Here is a 17,873-nt window from a genome sequence, read left to right on the forward strand (position 1 = left end):
ACCGTGTATCGAAACCAAAGATGTATAAAGAAACAAACTCAAACTGCCATCTCCGACTAAAACATTTATACGAGGTGAGTACCAAAATTTTAGTTCCCCACTCCTTTAGACCAAAGTGGAAATTAATCTTGTATTCATGTGTGTTCCCCACATTTGTATTTTAGTCCAAGAAAAAAATATAAATCAACAACAAAGGAAAAAAAATATTGAAACTCAACTACAGTAATATCCTCAGAGCATTTTAAAGTTCACCGAGGTTCGGAGTATAAATATTGGCAACTGTCACCCAGTGCACCGGGAATATGGTTGTTTTGGAAATAAAAGACAACTGCAATCAACTAATCTGCCTTTTCCTCGCATATTATGATTAATAGGGGGTGTCCACCTTTACTAACAAGATTACAGCTTTAACATAGAAAATGGACTCTACATTACCTGGATACACTTTATCGTCTGAAACGCTCCCCAACTACTCATCGTCGTTGAACTTTTATGGATTGGCTTTACTCAAGACTGAGTTCTTAACTCCATACCAATACAACAACGGCAACAGATCTTGGAAACCGGTGCTCCTACATATGAACTCAACCCAACTAAACATCTACAACATCAACGCTGACAAAAAGCTACAAGATTTGCTTATCAACTTGTACTTTGAGTTGAATAACTTAAACCAGTTGACTATTGACCTTAATACCGAGTACAAGAAAAATAATGGAATTGATTTCAGTTCAAACCAAGTTGACTTGAGTGACGTATTTTCTGGCGATGCTTATGGAGGGCTTGAAGGTAACAAATCAATGTTTAGTGAGTCCAAGTTTGGCAAGTTAAAGAATAAGTTGAAGACGCAAAAGAACCAAAAGATATTGGCAACGATATCCCAATACTACGACATCCTCAAAGACAATCAATTACTCTTTGAGCCTACTAGTGGTGACATTAAAGGAACTACATTTGAAAAATACAAGGGTTCTTTACTTCATTCATATTCATTGTCTCATTTGCAAGTAGGCGAAGCACCATCATTGAACCAATTAATTTCAGCAATGTACAAGGAAGACCAGTCGTCGTCAACTTCAAACATTTCATCCTTGGTAAAGTATAAAAACTCCCTTCGGTTGAGGATTGAGTACAAACAAATATTGCTTCAGTTTTGGTCATTCCATTGTATGATCAGTTGGTTTAGAAATTTGTCCATTGGAAAGGATTTGAGTTTACCATTGGAATTGAGGACTGTTACCAAACTCAAATCGATACCTTCAAGATACACTAGTAGAAACAACGCACTACTTGCAGCTACGGCAGCGGCAGCCAGTTACGGTAGACGAAACCACCAGAATGCGGAAGCATCGATAATGGAGGATGAAAGTGCCTTATTTGGGTCAAACCATTTACATCACAAGGATGCCGACTCGGATGTTTTCAGTACCGATTGTGAAGATGATTCCATATTTGACAATGTACAACAAAATCCAAGAAGAGGTTCGGCAACTTCATCAATCTCAACCTCCACTGACATTGGATACGTTACAATCAATGATTTCAAATTTGTGTCAAAAGACAATGTCTACACCCCGGTTGAGAAGCAATACATTTCCAACTGTATTCCTGACCTCAATTCGTTTGACAAGTGGAGCGGTAGACTCATAACAGTTAGCAATGCAGACTATTTTGTGAGAGATGAGAGGAATTACACAAACAAAGATGATGTTTTTATAAGTTACAATGCATTGAGCGATTTGGTTCAGCTGTTTGATAGGAAGTTTCTGCAATTGCACCAGCATAACAAGTTGAGCTCAACGAGGACGTTTTTGATCCACCAAAGTGGATTAGTAGGTATTGCACAGAAGTGAATAAGTATTTATCTGGTTATTTGAATATTTATTTTTAGTATAACGAGTTTCATGAGTAAAGGGAAATACACGAGATCTATGGGAGCTGACAGTGAATCTCTTACGGGTAAACAACGTGGATGTGATGATTTTATAATTATAATATCCACAGTACAAGATATGGGAACGGGTTAATTTGTATAGACAGCAGAGCTTGGAACAAGCATGCAACCAAGCCAGAGCATCTAATACTTCAACAAGTATATAGGTAAGTAAAGTCTACTTCGTGATGACAACTCTCCAGACATAGGACTACAAAAAGTTGGGTGTTCTCATAATGCACAAAAGGACAGCAGTTGAAAAAATTGAGAAAAAGAAAAAAAAAAAAAAAATAAAATCCAACAATTTATGAAAAAAATTACACACTTTTTTCCAGTCTCTCTGATTTTACAACCAAATCAATCTCCAACCAACATCAGTTGTAAAGATTTTTGAGAGAGCACCAACTCCCTTCAACGCATTTACTACTATATATCATATACACACCGCCCCCACACCTTTCCACCCCCCCAGCTGCTTTAATAAAAGCATTGTCCATTTGTTTTGAACTGAAAGAAAGATGCCTACTCCTGCTGAAATTATCGCTGCTCGTTTGAACAACCAATTGGAAGATGTCGAGCAAGAAGAATCCATCGCGTCAATTGTTGAACAACCCAAATCTAGGAGCACCACGCCATCAATCAATGACGCTTCAGCTTTTCCTGCTTTGGGATCAAAACCAGGATCAAATGTTCAACATGCGGGTGCTTCTTCATGGGGACCGAAAATGAAGGCGCCTACAGCTGCATCTGCTGTCTCCTCCACTGCCCCCAAAGCTGCCAAAAACGGCAATGGGTTTGCTGTCAAGACGAAGATCTCTACAATCCAAGAGGCTTTTACTTTGGATGTTGAAGATCAATTGAATGTTGCTCGACCAGAATTTATCAAGATTTTGACCTTTGTTATGCAAGAGACAAAAACAAACGTTGAGTGCACCACTTCGCAACATACTAAAAAAAGAACATTTTTGATCAGTGGTAAGCCAGATGATGTGAAGGTTGCCAAGCGTTTGGTCGTCAAAAAGTTGACTAAGCCAGTGCAAATTAAGTTTAATGTTCCTGCAAAATTGAGATCTAGAATCATCGGTCAAGGTGGAAGGACCTTGAAACCTATTATTCAAGCCAATGATGTGAAAATTGAAATTGGTGATAAAGAAGAGAGTCAAGAGACAAGTGATGCTGGCCAAGACGATAATGACGACGATTTGTTTGCAACCACCGTTGTAATCACCATTGACGGTGACGTTGAAGGTGCCAAAGCTGCAAAGAATGAAATTTTGGCCATTGTGAAAGAGGAAACAAAGAATTTGACAGCAAAGGTTTCTTTGAATGAGAACGTCAAACCATTTGCCGAGAAAGAGTTGCAAGGTATTGTTGAAAATTACAATCAGTTGGACTTTTCCATTCCTACTTTTAAATCAGCATCCAATTCTATTGTTATTCATGGTGAACGTGACTTGGTATTGGAAGCGAAAGCAGATGTGAAAGCCGCTTTGGAGAAATTATCACAAAAAATTGTTGTTGAAGAAGTGCCAATTCCTGCAACCAAGCGTCAATTCTTGCCAATTGATGAAGTTTTGCTGAGGTGCAATGTCTTGATCCAATTGCCCAAAAATGCCGAGACAAATGTCAAATTCATCGGTGAGAGAAAGAATATCAAGTCCGCTCAAGAGGAGGCAAGAAAAGTTACTTCACAATACAGGGTTGAAGTATTGGATATGTCAAAGGCCCACAAGGGGAACTTGAGACACGTTAGTGCCGTTGCTGCATACTTGAATAAGGTGGGTGCTTTCAAAACAATTGCAGATTCCAATGAAGTTGTCATTAACACACCATCCATCAAGGAATTGGACAATGAAGCGTTAACTTCTATTCCAATTCAAATTGTATCAAAGGGGAGCGATGAACAGATCAAGACAGCGAAGAAATCTATCGTTAGTCAAGTTAATAAAATCACCCCTGACCAAACCAAGGTGATTGATGATATCGAATCCTTTTTGTTGAGCAAAGTTGACGATGTTATTGGAGCTGTTGCCAAGAAGGAGAATGTCGAATACATAATCTTACACAACTCCATTACCTTGCTCAAATCCCCAGAAACACAAGACGAAGCGGAGGATTTTGATGACTTTGAGGCTAATGGTGACGGTGATGATTCTTTCACAAAAGTCAACGCAGCTTTGGACGAATTGAGGCAATTGGCAGCTAATTTGTCGAGCACAACTTTGGAAGTTGCCTCGAAGGAGCAAGACACTATTGTTTCTGGTCCAAAGGGTGTTACATTGAAGTCCATCTTGTCTGCAGTTGAACCTGATTCTGTTTCTGTGAACTTACACAGCAACGGAACTTCATCTTCTGAGAATGAAATCTACATCCATGGTATCAAGTCCTCAGTTGCAACTGTTAAAAAGGAGATTGAGTCAGTGTTGGCTGATGCAAGGGAGTATCCTGATGGGTTCACCGATGAAGTACGTGTACCTTCCCAAATTGTGTCCAGATTGGTTGGTAAGAATGGAACTTTCTTAAACTCCCTTCGCGATGAATTTGGTGTCAAGATTGATGTCCCTGATCAAGATGCAAAGAAGGACGACTCTGAGAAATCTGATATCACTATCAATGGAGTTAAGAAAAATGTCGAAGCAGCCAAGGCGAAAATTGCAGCATTGGCAAAGAAGTGGGCTGATGAAACTTTGGTTAGAGTCAGAATCGAAAACCAATATCACCGCAGAATGATTGGTGCCCAGGGTGTGTTTATACATCGTTTGCAAGACAAGTACAATGTCAAGATTAGGTTCCCCGCTGCCGATGCGTCATCACCATCACCTTTTGCTGATGCACCCAAGTCCAAGGATGAAGTTACGATCAAGGGCCCTTCCAAGGGGGTTGCAAAAGCTCAAGAGGAATTGCAAGAGTTGTACCAGTTTGAAAAAGAAAACGGGTTCAAGAAGCAATTGCAAATCCCATCAAAAGCTGTGGCTAGGATTATTGGTAAAAATGGTGAAACCATCAAGGACATTGCTGATGGTACTGGAGTCGAATACACCTTCAAGCGTGAAAATGAGGAGTCAAACGGATTTGTCGAATTGGAATTGACGGGCTCCAAGAGTGCTTTGAAAGAAGCATCTACAAAGATTCAAGAAATTGTCGATGAGGTTGAAAACTTTGTTGTACGTACACTCAAAGTCGATGCCAAGTACCATCGTGATTTGGTGGGTCCTTCTGGATCTGTTATGAAACAAATTATCACCTCAGCAGGTGGGGATGACTTACCAAGAGGAAAATACCATCGTTTGTTAAGTATTCCTAATGAAGGCTCTGGCTCCGACGAAGTTGTATCTCAAGGTGACAAAGCAATTGTCGACAAGATCATCAGCGCAATTGAAAAAATCGTCAAGGAGAAGGAATCGTCTATTGTTGAAGAGATAGATTTGCCAAAAGATAAGCACAGATTGATTATTGGACCCAGTGGATCTGTCCGCCATTCATTGCAATCAGAATTTGGTGTGACTATTGAAATTCCAAGACCAAATGATGAAAGTACAATTGTTAAAGTGAGTGGTTTACCGGACAAAGTGTCAGCTGCAAAAGACAAGATTGAAGAGTTGACCAAAGATGATTGGAAGTTGTCTATTGACGTTTTGGCAAAGTACCATCCACTTGTTTCTGAGCATGGAGCTGCTTTCAAGAAATTAAAGAGTGATTTCAAAGTTGAAGTAACTCATGGCAATTTCACGAGACAAGCCAGCAAGTTGTCTTTGTCGTCAATTCCTGCTCCTCCAGAATCAGCATACCCTGAAAACGATGAGGAGTTTAAATTTACTATTGAACCGATTGGCACTGTCGATGGCGATGACGAAGTTGTAATTCCTTGGAGATTGAAAGGAGAGGAGAAGGATGTAGAGAAAGCCGCTGAGTTTATCAACAAAAAGTTGGAATTGGCGAAATCAGCAACTTCTCAAGGTTGGTTGTATGCATCAAAACCTTCGGTATTTTCCAAGATCATTGGACCCCAAGGTTCTAAAATAAACCAATTGCGCAACAAAACCAATACCTTCATCACAATCCCCAGAGCCACTGACAAGTACTCCAAGTTTGTCTATGTCGTTGGAGAAGAAGACAACTTAAATAAGGCGCATGAAGAGATTAAAAAGTTATTGTAAATAGAATTTTAAGTGAATAGAAAAAAATTAGTATAGAATCATTTTGTATATGCAGACATAGCCCGTCGCCGTATTTCTTACTTGTGATGACGCGGAGAAATTAAAACCAAAAAACAAAACAAAACAAAACTACGGGGTTAAGCCGCGCCTCTGTTGTTTTGGAATGACGTAGATCGCAACCTTTTGTTAAGCACAGCGCTAAACACGCTTAAGAGATGAGACAGAGAGCAAAAAAAAAAAAAAAAGAAGTGACTGTTCTAAAGATATAAATAGCCATTGATTCATCCCCCAAGAAATACTTCTCCTTACGACTTATGCAATAAAATACAAAGCTCAAATGTTGATACTTGGGACTGCAATTGCCATAGGGGCTATAGCCGCTGACAAACACAAGAGAAAGAAGAAGCTTAAGAATATGAGTGCTGAAGAAAGGCAAGAATTTGAACGATACGAGAGAGCGCAACACCAGCAACACCAGCAACACCAGCAACCAATGTCACAAAGCGGATACTCACAAAGAATGCAACAGCATCATTACCCACAACAGTACCAGCAGTACTCCTCAAAAACACCCCTGGAGAAGGAGAATCGTCAAGACACGGGGTATTACTCTCAACCACCCCACACCAATGGATCGGAGAGGATGAAATACAATCGGGGAGGAAGTGCTGCGAGCAGGCAGGACCAAATAGCAGCAGCAGCAGCAGCAGCAGGAGCTGTACCATCACCACCACCACCGCCTTCTGCATTACGAAGAGCGGGCAAGGAAAGACCTAGGGTTCAGCAGCATGTGCAATCGATGGTTGCAGATAATGACGTGTCTGACCCTCCACCAAAGTACACCCCTTGATTGTATAGAGGATTCTTTTGATATAGAGTTTGCATTTTTGAATGAATCAGGTTTACCGTATTTGAAGTTTGTAGTGTTTGATTTTGACCCCTGAATTTTGGCAAGAGAGTGTCGCAAATTTGAATTCACGACAAGCAGACAAAGAGGGGGAGATAGTATGTAGTGCAAATCGGAGTGAAACTGGAATAGTGGTCAGTTTAGTTAGAGAAGTACAATGCCACACCACCAGTATTAGAACTGTCGATAAATCTTTTATCTTTTTATCCCCTTGCCAAGCCCTGGAACCACTGTGGCTTTTTTTTTTTTTGCTTTTACATCTGCAATTTACGGCTATCGGTTGCTGGCGCAATTGTTGTTTCTCAATCTTATGCCTTGCACACTTCGGAACAAGACATAGCTCACATATACAATGGTTATGTTTGATTAGCCGAGATGCTGAAAACAATAACCAATATACGACGAAAAGTGGAAACGTTACAAGGCATCGATGAAAAATGCCGTGCTCAATTGATTTCAACTCTTCACGTATTTACACACTAAGGGGACCACAGTTTCTACTTAGTCGAGTGTTAATTTAGTTGTCCCTATTTTATGTACTCTCTCTCTCTCCTGAAATTGTACACCGTATCTATGCAATTAAAGATGGCTTGAAAGAAATAGTAATAAATACTACGAGCCACAAAATTAAACTTTATTGTTGCAAAAATGCCTTGTTAATGCAAATTCACGTGACTAAATTTAAATTACAGGGGACATTTTTGCCTTACAATATTCCGGAGTTTTTTTTTTTTTTTTTTTTTCCGGTCGAGACTGCTGCGATGAGCTGTATTACACACGAGTTACCAATGTTCAAGACTTACACGAGTCTCATTGGGAGTCGAGTAGCTTCTCAAAATGGAAAGACGACTTCAAAGGACTCCGAACGACCTCCATTTTTTTTTTTTTTTTTGAACTGTGGTTCCCACAACTGATTCTGTGGCTCTACCGCCATGAACATCACTTTTCCTTTTTTTTTTTTTATTTTTTCTTCGAAGGTAAGAAAAAAGTTTTCCTCAATTGAGTGAAATTGGCACAATGCAGTTGCACTATGGTGACCTCTCTTACTTACTCTACACGCCCACACGCATATAAACCAGTTAAGCATCTGCGCGCCTCCTCAATTCCATCATCAAAGCGCCACAGTTTGCATATCGAGGCGAAAAGGTAACGAGAAAAAATAAACATAAGATAAAAGAACAAAGAAAAAAAAAAAAAGAAAAAAAAAGAAATTTTAAAGAATTGTATGTAAAACGGTGGACTCAAATTTTTAATTAAAAAAAAAAAAAAATTAATTGCAGCTATAACGACGACCTCTACATTTCTTTTATTATAAAGAGGAGGCATATTCCACCTTCTACAACTCACATTCCTGCTACCTTCTCTCTACAACAACATTGCTTCATCTACAATGAGATTTGCAGAAGCTTACAGATTTCTGAGCAATTCAAACTCCGAAAAGAAAGCAGAGGAGGGTGTTGAAAGTAATAGTAATGGCATCGACAGTTTCGATAATCACAGTCAACTATCGTTAGGCTCTGAGAAAGGGGCTCACGTATTGGAAACAGACAGAAATGTCAAGGAAATCGGTATTGTTTCAGCATCGTTCTTGATGCTTAATAGAATGTTGGGTGCTGGTGTGTTTTCAACGGGTTCTACTATTTTTGCGTTGTCGGGTTCGGTGGGAACATCATTGATGATGTGGTTTGCAGGTACTGTTATTGCGTTCACGGGATTGTTGGTTTACATGGAGTTGGGAACAGCCTTACCAAGAAACGGTGGTGAAAAGAATTATCTCGAATATATGTTCCGCAAGCCAAAATTCTTAGTAACGGCAATGTATGCATCCTACGTTTTTTTCCTTGGTTGGGCCGCTGGTAATTCAATTGTTGTTGGTGAATATATTTTAAACGCCGCAGGAAAGGAAGTTACACAGTGGAATTCCAGAGGTATTGGTTTAGCTGTCATCACATTCTCCTTCTTGATCAATGGTATAAATGTCAAAGCAGGCTTGTTTTTGGCTAATGTATTGGGTACTTTCAAAATCGTTATTGTTTTGTTCATCAGTGTTACCGGTTGGGTTGCCTTGGGAGGAGGAATCAAAACAAACAACTTTCAACCTACTGGCAATTTCCACAACGCCTTCCAAGGTGAGAGTCCGACCGGGTTTGGTATTGTTAATGCTTTGTACAATGTGATTTGGTCGTATGTCGGATACTCAAATGCAAACTACGCTTTAGGTGAGATTAAGAATCCCGAAAAAGTTTTGAGAATTGCTGCTCCGTCTGCATTCATTGGCTTGGGTATCATCTATATGTTTGTCAACATTGCATACTTTGCCGTGGTCCCTAAAGCAGAAATTGCTTCATCTGGAAGAATCCTTGCCGCTTCATTCTTCAAATACGCTTTTGGTGACAAGGCAGAGACCGCAGCTTCAGCTTTCGTTGCCATCTCCGCTTGGGCCAATGTTATGTCGGTTATCTTTTCCCAAGGTAGAATCATTCAACAATTGGGACGTGAAGGTTCCTTGCCATTTTCACGCTTCTTCGCCACGTCGAGACCATTTGGAACTCCATTTGTCGGATTGATGCAACATTGGATTGTTTGTATTGTGACTATTGTGGCTCCACCACCAGGTGATGCCTATAACTTCATTTTAAACTTGATCTCATATCCATTGAATGTTGTCAACACAGTGCTTGCTGGAGGATTGATTTATATCTATTACAAGAAGTACAAGGGGCTCACAGAGTGGAATCCACCAATCAAAGCTTCACTCCCTGTGGTGATTTTCTTCTTCCTCGCATCATTGTACTTGATTGTTGCTCCATACATTCCACCAGTACATGGCCAAAAAGTGTACAACGACTTGCCATATTGGATTCATGCCGTTGTAACCTGGGGTGTTTTTGGTGTTGGATTGGCATACTGGATTGTTTGGGTGAAGATCCTACCATATTTTGGAGGTTACCGTCTCGTTGCAAAGGAGATTTTGGGAGATGATGGGTTCTGGAGGAACAAGATTTACAAGGTTTCTAAGGATGCTGATGAAATTGATCAGATAGGAGAGGATGTTGCAGTGGTGAAGTAAGGAGGTTTCGTGAAGTGGACCGACATCGTGATATTGACTCTTTAGTTCTGTAATTTGTATATTAGATAATGGTTTATATATGGAATTTAGACTTTCTAATGAGATAAATTGATTGTAGACGCAAAGCGCTATGCTTTCGGTATATTAATACTATTTACATGTGTTTTAAATTCTAAATCTGTGGCCCTTTGGTGTATGCAAAGGAGACCATATTCCTCTTACTGAATCATTGTCAGATACAACCTTGTGATTACACTTGAACAAGTCATTACCTGACCGTTGTATATATTCATTGATCTTCTCCGCAATTTCGTGATTCTTCATGTTTCTAACATCAACTTCGGTAACCTTGTCATCGTTATAACGGAATATAAGCTTTGGATGGCCCTGTCTTTCAAGTATTTCGAATGTCACTTGTGGTTTCAGCAAGGCTATATTATTCAACTGCCCGTTAGTCAAAATCTGTCTCATTCCCTGTGAAGACCCTCCCCAGTTACAATACTGTAGCGTTAGCTTATTGCACGGAAGGACGTAAGCACCAAGTCCATTCCGCGCTATCGACGTCCTTGCAACTGCTTTGACCGGCATTATAGAAGTAGTTATCTGGTCGTCAAGTTGGTGATAGTTGTCGTTTTCCTGACAAAATTTTTTTTTTTTTTTTTTTTTCAAATAGAATACAAAGGTCGTGCAGGAATTTCACAGAATTGCAAGGTAGTATGGTCAAGGGTGTACATGACGCTTGAAGGTGTTTGGACCAACAAATAATCCGCTTTACATACGAGAGCATCATCATGACTCTGCAAGAATAAGAAACATAGCATCTTTTAGTGAGAGCGAATGCCTCACACACACACGGATGCAGTGACGCCAAAAAGTAGACTTAAGAGAGGAAACAAAACAATAGACAATGAAAAAGAGATTGTGAGTCAAACGATCCAATGATCACCTCCTTATACGTACAACATTCATTCCACATGTCTTTGACCGACAAAAAGATCCATTAATAAAACCTAGATAAAATATCTAAAAGAAATAAAACCAAATAAATTGAAACAAACAATTCTAAAATACCTTTAGTTTTTGATACCACACAAATCCTTCCTAGAATCAAAACTGGTAATTATAAACTTTGTTTTTGATTCCACGTGGCTGTTGACAGGAGGGGCTCTAGCTTCCTCCAACCGCAGACCTCGTACATTACTGTCCTTTGCTTGCGACTTATAGTTGATGCTGTGTAATGGTGGTAATGTCATGAAACTCACATCCTGATTAGGGCTGCAAGGGTGGTGGGAAATAGGCGATTGAATTGGACTTGGGTAGGGGTTAATGTTTTGCTTGATTGTCAGAGGTACAGGTTTCATTGCAACTTCCGGAGACAAGGGGATCTCTTGGGTAACAGGGGACGCCAACAACGAGTTGATGTCACACTTTGTAGACCTTACCACTGGGGTCTTGGCAGTAGCTTTTAGTTCCTTAGGACTCTCCAGGATAAGCGCTGGTTCTGGCCAACAACATTCTAAAAAGTTTCTAGTACAGGCTTGACATTTTCCATTCACTTTGTCCTCATCACACTTTTTCTTTCTCTTTCGACAAGTGAAGCAACCAGTCTTGGTCCGTCTTTTCTTCAGACTCTCATCCTTCTCTGGCTTTGTCACCTTTGCAACAGAGCGTTTTTCCTTTTTGTTTGCTAGTGACGACGATGATGACGACGTCGATGGTTTGACCGATATGTTCAAAACCCGCTGGTACGATCTGTAGTTAGACTCCATCCTTCACGTATATTACCTTCTACAGAAGAAAAGAGAGTATAAAAGGTTACGAAAATTTTTCATCACGTCTGTGAATCATTATAGTCTTAAGGGTTGTATTGTCACTTTTGCTGCACAGTGCTAGTACGTCTTTCTCCAAAAATGAAAAAAAAAAACAGAAAAGAATAAAAAATTTAGACAAATTTGGCATTTCTCCAAAATTTTAACCGCGAATATCCCAAAATGGACGTAAGATGCGAAAACAGAAGGTAACACCTTAGACAGATGCCACAAATGGAAGGTAAGAGCACGCGCGGTTATACAAAAGTTGATGCCACAGCAGAAAAAAATGGCAACTGACGACGACACTGAATGTGTGGCGAAGCAAATGCTACATGAAAAAACCCGTAGCAAGAGCCAAAAATAAAAAAAAGAAATTTAAAACTACCTCAAAATTGCAACAACATCGGCATTTACTTAAAGTTTCAAGGGCAGTGTTGCCGAATTTACAGAGCAAAGAGTCGACCTATAAATAGACAATTTCCAAATCACACCAAATGCCTTACACCGCATCATATAGTATCGCATCGTCTTGCATCGCATCGCCTTTTGCCTTTACAAAGATGTCTTGCTCAAGTAGGTATTCCATACCTTAGAATTTTATCTCATTGAACTACAAACACATACATGAACCTTCAACCACCTTTTATACTGGCTTGATTCCTCTCAAAGCTTGTTCCAAGTCACCAGCAGTGTACTCTTCCTTGTTCAAATCTTCGAGCTTTCCAATGGGGCGCTCTCCCAACACACTAATCCTGAACGCGTGTCTAACTTCACCATCTTCTGTATCGAATGTGGCAGTGTGGGAGACTCCACTGTTGTGGAACAAGGCAATCTTGTTTCTCTTACCACCTTCCCAGTTGACTCTCAATTGCAAATCGTGACTTCTTTCAATGAGGTCATAAAGGAAATTCAACAAGTATTCACTCTCTTCCTTCTTCAATTCAACAATTCGTCTTCCAAAGGCCCTGTTGACATAGATGGATTTTTCCTTGGTGACAGGATCAATACGAATCAATGGGTGGATATTGGAAACTGCTTTTCTTCTTTCAACTCCACCTTGGTAAGAAGAGTTGGCTGCTTGATCCTCACTGGTGTGTAAAACGTGCAACCCCTCCAATCTTTCCTTCATGGCTGGAGACAACCTTCTGTAAGCCTCAGTTGTGTCAGCAAAAACTGTGTCACCACCATCACCACTCTCCAACACTTGGAAAATTGTGAATCTGCTTGGAGTGATTTCATAAGTGACATCACTGTGGAAAGCTGTGTTGGTGGTTCTGTGTTGGAAAACTCTTTCCAATTCACCCTTCTCTGGTCTTCTGTATGTAATATGCAACTCAGGATGACCTCTTGGGGAGCCTGAGCTTGGATGGATGTGCAAGTTTCCAAAATATTTTCCAAACTCAACAGCAAAACCAGGACCATACAGAGCAAAATCTTGGTCGTTGAACAACAAAACCTTTCTTTGAGCCAAAAACAAGGCCAACTCATCTTTTGCAGCATCATTCAACTGTGATAATTGAATTCCATCAACTTCGGTTCCGAATTTAGGGGTAATTCTGGTCACTTTATAGTCACCATCCTTTGGAAACAAGTTTGGGAAAGATGGATCGGCTCTGGAACCAGGATCAATGTATTTTTCAAATTTCAAAGGTGGATACTTTTGTCTTGGATCCCAGGTTGGTAAGAAATCTGGGAACTTAGCTTGTGCTCTGTTGTGTCTGTTTATGACCAAAACACCATCTTCATCAACTTCATCAACTTCTTTATTGAAATGGATATCCGAGTTACCGAATCTAGTTGTCATTGTATATATATATATATGTGTGTATGTGTGTGTGTGTTTGTTTGTTTGTTTGTTACTGGAAAATGTTGAACAACTCCAAGCAAAAGACTGGGAATATTTTCCAGTTTATATAATGTTTTCCAAAGTCATCCCCCCCCAGAATTTTCATGCAATAAAACATGATTATGATTAATAATGACGAAATTCACAATTTCATCGGCTTTGCTACCGGGCTGATTGATAAAGAATGTGAGCGAGTTGTTGTGGAAGACGCCACAGTTTTAAATTTAAACTTTGCAGCAGGTAGCAGCTCGCGGTTCGCGGTTCGGAAGCTAATTTCTCTTTTTCTAACTCCTTGTTCGGATCGGCTGAAAGAGGACAAATCTATGGTTAAAAGTTGACGGGGATCCGCAAAACTGCGTGCATATATATATATATAACTGCGGGGTTTATGCTATATTGAGCTGTATGGTGTTGTTGAATGTACTATTCCGTGCCCGATTGTCAACTGATTATATATATTGCTTGAGCCCAGAAAGTTATTGGCAACAAGTTTCGTGGCGCGCCACAATTTAGAAATAATGATGAAATGTTGCAAATAGAATACGAGGGGAGTGACCAAACTAGCTCTTGGCAAGGCACTACATCCTATAGCTCGACTTTACTTTCCAAGGTGAAGCATTTTCAAAGAGTGCGAGATTCACAATTTGGCCATACAATATGCTACGAATGAATAGAGGTAACATCACCGTAAACTGTATCGTCTCTTGAACAAACCCTTCTTTGTCCTCTTTTGGGCCCGGTTTGTGTTCTAAATCGAGGCAGGACGGTTTGTAATCTTATCGTTATTGGTAGTTTGCGTTAACGAAAAGAATGCGGGGCGCAAAAATGTGCCTTTGATTACCATGTCTTGAAAGATAAACACTGTATATACACAAGTCACTACGTATTTGAAATTTCCTCTTTGTCCTTATAATCAGCATCCTTTCTTCAAATGGATTTTAGAAGTAAGGGCACCGTCATGCCACATATTAGACCAACAAGCTTTTCCGGAATAGTGTGATAAAAGACAGATGTGATGCAGAACAGGATGAACCATAAGGTAATAAACAAAAGTGATATTAAAAGCACAGCTTTTTTGGTGAAACTAGAGCCAGCCTTTAATCGTGAGCCACCCTCATCGATACCAACCAGACTTTGCAGCGGACCAGATTCAAGATCATTCTCGACAACCATTTCCGTTCCCAAACCTGTCTTCGACAATACCGTACCCACATAAGGCAAAATTAACCTCCATATAAGAAGACTATTCGATATTAGCATAGTATAATGACTTGACGAATCAAACGCATTAATCCATGTGCCGCCTGCCTTTTCACACTGATACTCTCTGTAAATGTCAGGAGTCGTACAGTGCGCACCGGTTGCAACACTTATTCTTTCAAAGATGGGCGACCCAAAAAACCATTCGAGCAAGATCGTCAACCAAAGTAAGTTGCAAAGGTAAACTTTCATGGCACCAATGACCCAGAGGTCTTTAATAGGTAGTGATATTCTTCCATTCTCAACCTGTATCAAATTTGCCGCATATATCACCGAAAACCAATAAAACATGTACTTTCTGACAATGTAGCGTTCTAGGAACTGGACGAACCAAAGCTCGCCAATATAAGAATTGTATCGCTTGAATGCCAATGTTAGAGGAATAGACACCACATAAGCAATTGGATAGATTGAGCAGACACTAGCCCATGCAAGTTGAGGGTTTGGAGTGGTGAGGACGCTCCACATGGAACCAAGTTAGTCTTTAAATCACGCGATAGTGGCAAGTATTTGGGCAGCCCTTGACAAAATCCAATTTAATGCATCGTTGCGCAGTTGCACGCCTTCTTTCGCAATTTGGGCTATCCGCGCCGCGGCGCATCGGGAGGGAAAAATCAAGTTTTTTTTTTTTTCTTTTTTTCTCTTTTTTTTTTTTTTTCAATTTCCCCAGAGCAAAAGATCTAAAGGGAGAGGGGACAATTAATAAGCCAGATAATCCGAGTAGCAACAACCAGGTCTGAGCTTCCATTTAACATTCCAAAAAACATAGAAAACAGGAAAGAATGCGTGTGTTGGTTTCCAATATTAGACCATTCCTACCTTCCACTGTCCGGTCGTGTGTTTTGCAATCAGCTACGAAACAGCAACTGTCCTTGACAAGATGCTCCTCCACTCGAGCCCAAGATACAAGTGCATCCAACCCGCAATTATCTTTCCCCTGCTTGGACAAGCGGGAGAAAAAGACTGAAGAGTTGTCCCGAGGTGTTTTCAGCCTGTCGGGACCTTCCTCAAGTTTGAAGTCAGGTCCTGAGCCAAGCTATGGGTTTGTACGAACCGGTTTCCAAACTTACAAGTCGAGAAAACCAATATTTCTTGATTACGGGGGACACCTACCCGAATATGAAATTGCATATGAAACGTGGGGTAAGCTTAATGAAGAGAAGTCGAATTTGGTATTGATCCATACTGGTCTCTCTGCATCGAGTCACGCCAAATCGCAACCAAATAACACCAAACCTGGATGGTGGGAGAACTTTATTGGACCGGGAAAGTTTATTGATACCGACAAATTCTTTGTTGTATGTACAAATGTTCTTGGTGGATGCTACGGATCAACTGGTCCGTCCTCAATAGATCCGGCGAACAATGAGCGATATGCCACGCGATTCCCAATCTTATCAGTTAATGATATGGTGAGGGCCCAAAGAGAGTTAGTCAGAGACGAGTTTGGAGTATCAAAAGTACACGCTTCAGTTGGTGCATCAATGGGAGGAATGCAGAGTTTAGCATACGGGTGGGAGTTTCCCGAAGAAGTTGGCAAAATAATTAGCATCAGTGGTTGCGCCCGCTCCCACCCCTATTCGATAGCCTTGAGACACACTCAAAGACAGGTTCTCATGAGTGATCCGAATTGGAATCGTGGGTTCTATTATGATAATATCCCACCGCATGTGGGTATGAAGTTGGCTAGAGAAATTGCGACAGTAACGTACAGATCTGGCCCTGAGTGGGAGTACAGATTTGGCAGAGCAAGGGCTGATGATTCGCGTCCTCCAGCTTTGTGTCCTGACTTTCTTGTGGAGACGTATTTGGATCATGCTGGAGAAAAATTTTGCTTAGAATACGATGCAAATTCGTGGTTGTACGTTTCCAAGGCAATGGACTTGTTTGATTTGGGCGAAAGCACAAGGTCGAGAGCCCTTGAGGAAAGGCAAAGAAGCGAGCAAGAATACAAATCCTCTGCAGGACTGACTGAAGAGTATGAAGTTGTTCCCAAGGAACCGTATAAGGAGAAAAAAACCACGTCAAAGTTTACCGTTGAGGAGTCCATAGAGGATTTGAAAAGAGGGATGCAGAAACGATTGGCAAACAAGGATGTGCTAGTTATTGGAGTCGAATCAGACATTCTTTTCCCCGTTTGGCAACAACGTGAAATTGCGAATGTATTAAGAGAGAATAAAGAAAACAAAACAGGCCAGATTGAATATTTCGAACTAGGGAACGATATAAGTAATTATGGCCACGACACATTCTTGTTGAGTCTTGAGGATATTGGAAAACCAGTTAAAAAGTTTTTAGAAGCGTCAATAGATAATTGATTGGTGATTAGGATCCAATTCGTATCCAAAACGTCTGCTAATAGTGTAAATGTATTCTCTAAGATTGGCCACCACAACCTTGGCCAAACCATTCTTCTTTTTCTTTCCATCATCTTGTACATTCACCTGGTGATGGGGTAATAAGTTGTCATGAGCACTCAAACTCACAAACAATGCAAACGGGACAAGCCAAATTAGTAAGCCAAAAAACGAGCAAATCTCAGCAAAATCCGGTATCCTTGGAGCTTTATAGTCCGGTTGTAATCTTATTTCCAAAGGAGGAATGTAGGGATCATGAAAGTGATTAAACCATAAAAAGTGATTTGCGATAACCAATACTATACTTGCAAGGAAAATCGGACTGGTCAACTCAACATATGGAAACTTCTTCAAGTTTTGCAAATAAATGTAGTAAGAAAAGACTGAGAATGTTGACAATTTGATTGGAAATGAGTCAAATAGCACGAGCAATATGTATATCACTATTATGGCGTATATGAGTTTCGTCAAAAATCTCTTTGTAGGTTCGGTATGTTCTTCAACAAGTTCGGAAATGTAGTACAACCCCGAC

General features: G+C 40.3%; 8 protein-coding genes across 8 annotated transcripts; 5 read left to right on the forward strand and 3 right to left on the reverse strand. All coding sequences in view use genetic code 12, as the record gives it.

Annotated features, from left to right (window-relative positions):
• Window positions 1–419: 419 nt before the first annotated feature.
• On the forward strand, window positions 420–1,853 carry KGF57_002215 (uncharacterized protein; the record flags this gene model as incomplete). Its single annotated transcript, XM_051751505.1, has 1 exon — window positions 420–1,853. One exon carries the CDS (start codon window positions 420–422, stop codon window positions 1,851–1,853), a length of 1,434 nt encoding a protein of 477 aa, XP_051609124.1.
• Window positions 1,854–2,451: 598 nt separating this feature from the next.
• On the forward strand, window positions 2,452–6,090 carry KGF57_002216 (uncharacterized protein; the record flags this gene model as incomplete). Its single annotated transcript, XM_051751506.1, has 1 exon — window positions 2,452–6,090. The coding sequence occupies one exon, from the start codon at window positions 2,452–2,454 to the stop codon at window positions 6,088–6,090; it is 3,639 nt and encodes a 1,212-aa protein (XP_051609125.1).
• A 337-nt stretch (window positions 6,091–6,427) lies between these two features.
• Window positions 6,428–6,940, forward strand: KGF57_002217 (uncharacterized protein; the record flags this gene model as incomplete). The annotated part of the gene is made up of 1 exon (XM_051751507.1): window positions 6,428–6,940. The coding sequence occupies one exon, from the start codon at window positions 6,428–6,430 to the stop codon at window positions 6,938–6,940; it is 513 nt and encodes a 170-aa protein (XP_051609126.1).
• Window positions 6,941–8,387: 1,447 nt separating this feature from the next.
• MUP1 (Mup1p) lies at window positions 8,388–10,067 on the forward strand (the record flags this gene model as incomplete). The annotated part of the gene is made up of 1 exon (XM_051751509.1): window positions 8,388–10,067. The coding sequence occupies one exon, from the start codon at window positions 8,388–8,390 to the stop codon at window positions 10,065–10,067; it is 1,680 nt and encodes a 559-aa protein (XP_051609127.1).
• A 165-nt stretch (window positions 10,068–10,232) lies between these two features.
• On the reverse strand, window positions 10,233–11,836 carry ZCF3 (mitochondrial 54S ribosomal mL43 domain-containing protein; the record flags this gene model as incomplete). The annotated part of the gene is made up of 2 exons (XM_051751510.1): window positions 10,233–10,498; window positions 11,257–11,836. 2 exons carry the CDS (start codon window positions 11,834–11,836, stop codon window positions 10,233–10,235), a joined length of 846 nt encoding a protein of 281 aa, XP_051609128.1.
• Window positions 11,837–12,521: 685 nt separating this feature from the next.
• Window positions 12,522–13,682, reverse strand: KGF57_002220 (sulfonate dioxygenase; the record flags this gene model as incomplete). Its single annotated transcript, XM_051751511.1, has 1 exon — window positions 12,522–13,682. One exon carries the CDS (start codon window positions 13,680–13,682, stop codon window positions 12,522–12,524), a length of 1,161 nt encoding a protein of 386 aa, XP_051609129.1.
• Window positions 13,683–14,651: 969 nt separating this feature from the next.
• KGF57_002221 (uncharacterized protein) lies at window positions 14,652–15,452 on the reverse strand (the record flags this gene model as incomplete). Its single annotated transcript, XM_051751512.1, has 1 exon — window positions 14,652–15,452. One exon carries the CDS (start codon window positions 15,450–15,452, stop codon window positions 14,652–14,654), a length of 801 nt encoding a protein of 266 aa, XP_051609130.1.
• A 314-nt stretch (window positions 15,453–15,766) lies between these two features.
• On the forward strand, window positions 15,767–17,302 carry KGF57_002222 (uncharacterized protein; the record flags this gene model as incomplete). The annotated part of the gene is made up of 1 exon (XM_051751513.1): window positions 15,767–17,302. One exon carries the CDS (start codon window positions 15,767–15,769, stop codon window positions 17,300–17,302), a length of 1,536 nt encoding a protein of 511 aa, XP_051609131.1.
• Between the last annotated feature and the right edge of the window lie 571 nt (window positions 17,303–17,873).

This window comes from Candida theae (genome assembly GCF_024610275.1).
Source record: "Candida theae strain CBS 12239 chromosome Unknown scaffold7, whole genome shotgun sequence".
Taxonomy (NCBI): Eukaryota; Fungi; Ascomycota; class Pichiomycetes; order Serinales; family Debaryomycetaceae; genus Lodderomyces; species Lodderomyces theae.